The 3,032-nt window shown below is 54.0% G+C and overlaps 1 protein-coding gene across 1 annotated transcript; it reads right to left on the bottom strand.

The window, feature by feature from the left end:
* Nucleotides 1-1,612: 1,612 nt before the first annotated feature.
* Nucleotides 1,613-2,324, bottom strand: NGA_0694400 (uncharacterized protein; the record flags this gene model as incomplete). The annotated part of the gene is made up of 2 exons (XM_005852362.1): nucleotides 1,613-2,031; nucleotides 2,189-2,324. 2 exons carry the CDS (start codon nucleotides 2,322-2,324, stop codon nucleotides 1,613-1,615), a joined length of 555 nt encoding a protein of 184 aa, XP_005852424.1.
* Nucleotides 2,325-3,032: the final 708 nt, after the last annotated feature.

Raw genomic sequence — 3,032 nt, 5'->3', positions numbered from 1 at the left:
GAGGAGGAGGAGGAAAAGGGCAATGATAAAGAGGGATTTTCCGCATGGAAGATTTCTGGGAAAAGCATGTGGAGAAAAAGAGGTCATCAGGGAGAAGAAGAACACTATAACAATGACTGTGCAGATAAGAGAGATGGAGGGAAACCCATCCTGTCCGTCCCCTGACTTCCTATGACCTGCGTGGCGCGTGAAAACGTAGGCAAGTATGTCAACGTCAGGGGGACCGACAGTAAAACGACAATTTTATGGCATAAGCAGCCACACGGAGCAATGAATCAAAGAATGCAAAGTAGATCCTCGGTGAGGATGGATCACGTCAACCGAAATTGATGTTTGTTTGGCTGGGTTCAGTCCTTGCTGGGCTGGAATTTATCCTTGCTGGGCTGGATTCGATCCATGCTTGGCTGCATACAATCCTTCCTTGGCTGTGTAAGGTTCATGCTTGCCTGTGTACGATCTTAGAATTATTGCTGACTATAGACCCTTGGGAGTCGCACGTAATTGTTCCGACATAATTGCGACGCGAAAAAGCCACAAGCCGTTGAGACGCTTAAGTTAACCACCTGCCCCGGCGGCTCGAGCCCTTTAGAGATCGTATCACGCCCTCGGTGATGCGGGCATATGCAAGTTCTCGGACAATTTTCTTCTGTGGGGTGGGTCTTAATCAAATATGCAGATCAAGACAGGACTTATTGCTTGTTTTAAAGATCTGAGAGCTGGACATACGCATTTCCTTTCCTTTTAACCTCCTCTCCCCCCCTCCTCTCCCATCCCTAAACTTGCTCTTTCGGAAGGCATGAGGAAAGCAAAACCCGGAATGACGCCCAAAGTTCCTACTTCATCCTCTTATATTGCATCCCGCCCCTCGTCCACGGTCACGTCCTCCTCCTCTGCCTCACCACCAACCGACTCTCAGATTAGCAGCACCATTCTAGCGCTCACGACCAGGCGCGGTCCCTGTAGAACAATTTGTCCATCCGAAGTCCCTCGCGTCCTGTGCCCCTCAAATTGGCGAGCATACATGCCTCGTGTGCGAGCGGTGGCCATTCGCTTGGCCAAGGAGGGCCTCATTGACATTACACAGAGAGGACAAGTGGTCATAGTGGAGAAGGAGGGGGACATACGAGGTCCCATTCGATTGCGGACAATTTCCGATGGGAATGTTTGCACACAGAGCCAAACCTCTTCGAAAAGCTCTCCAGCGGCAGGGCCGGAAGCTGTCTCTTCCTAAGTCGTGCACATAGTCGGAGAAATCATTTGCTTTAGAAACAGACAGTAACGTGATGCAAGTTAGAAACAAAATAGCATTATTCTTTCTAAATTCGTCTAAAAATCATCTTACGAGTCCATCCAGCAATAAGTTCGACCACTTTACAATCTTTTGTCATGCCTTGAATTCCATGGCGGTGTGTCTGGATACCGGTCTTTCGGACATAGGCGCGTGTTTCCTTGTTCCAGGGTCGCGTCAAGCGCGCAAGACCTGAATGAGCCCGAATACATTTATTAGGAAGCGATTCTGGGCTAACATAGTCGACCATAGCTTTATGAGCGAAGGGGAAATGAACTGCCCAGCCCTTCATCACGTCAGAAGGGATCCACTGTGGCAACATCGCTAGCCTACGTCCGAGAAAAATCCGAATTGGAAAGAGACTTGCCCGTGCCTATCGCTCCCAAGCCCCTGAGTCCCCATCCCCTCTCGCCCCAGCTTGCCCGTGCTATCTTTCCCCCCTCCTTCCTCCCGACAATGCGTCCGCCCCACCACCGCACTCCACCCCTGCCTCCCTTCCTCCCTCTCCGCCCCCGCCCGCTCCCTTGGCTTCCCTTCTGCCTCCTGGAGGACCTGCGGATAGGATTCCCGCAAGGCCTCTCTGAAGCGTGCATACAGCAAGGGCCGCTCGGCTTCCGGGACCCCGCTGATCAAATGGGGGGTGTCTCTTAGGAAGCTCAAGACATGCGGGAGGTTGGACAACGAGACGTAGTTTTGAGTAATGGCCAGGCTCTCCTCCAGGTTCACGACCAGGTGCCACCAGCCTTGGCGAGGGAGGGAGGAAGGAAGGGAGGAAGGGAGGGAGGGAGGGAGGGGAAAGAGGGCAGGTGGGTGGACCGGACGTTTCCTCTTCACAGGCTGCCTCCCTCTCATCCTCCCCCCTTCCTCCCCCTCCCCCTTCTCTTCGCGCCATTTTCTCACCCCGAGGTACGAAGACGATCTCTCCCGCGTCACACACTGCCTCCACCACGCCCTCCCTCCACCCCTCTCCCTCCACTGCCTGCTTGTAGAAGCCCTCCACCCACTCCGTGAGAGTCACTGGCGTGGCCAGATCCAGACCTGGGTGAGGCAATTGAACCAGAGCAGAAAAATCGGGGGACATCAGGCAACAACTATCCATTTTTCATCACAAAGGAGCCGCTCTGCGCCTCAGGCGTCCTGATGCTCCCCCCCAACCGTATACTCGCCGTCAACACTGCAAATCGTCTTTTCTTCCTCCGCACCCTACCTTTCCCCCCTTTTCCCCTCCCTCCCTCCCTCCCTCCCTCCCTCCCTCTCTCCCTTCCTCCCTTCCTACCGTCCGCAGACGGGTGGACCCCGGGAGGAACCAGATGGGGGGGGGAAGAGAATCCACTTCTTCCGCCCCTTGACGACTGCATTCCAGGCGGCCGTCGAGTTGGGATCCTGATGGGAGGAGGGGAAGAGGGTTCGGCTCCGGGTTAAACTGAAGGAGAAGAAGGAGGAGGAGGAGAAATGGTGTATGTGTATATATATACATATTCCCATGAATGTCCTTTTATTTGGTTTGATTTCATTTCATTTTCTTTGGGGACCTGAGTAGAGGAAGGGGAGGGAAGAAGAGAATCTCGAGGATTCGTCCATGAAGGGGGTTTCCTTCGGGACTTCAAGGGAGGGAGGGAGGGAGGGAGGGAGGGAAGAAAGAAAACACTTCCGGCTTTCCGTCTCGGGGGAGGCAATGACAGCCAGAGGGTGGGGGAAAAAGGCAATAGAACGGACCAGTCTTTCCCTACCCAACAACCCGCCC

Source organism: Nannochloropsis gaditana, assembly GCF_000240725.1.
Source record: "Nannochloropsis gaditana CCMP526 unplaced genomic scaffold scaffold1355, whole genome shotgun sequence".
In the NCBI taxonomy this organism is placed as follows: domain Eukaryota; class Eustigmatophyceae; order Eustigmatales; family Monodopsidaceae; genus Microchloropsis; species Microchloropsis gaditana.
This window is presented reverse-complemented; position numbering and strand designations above follow the sequence as displayed.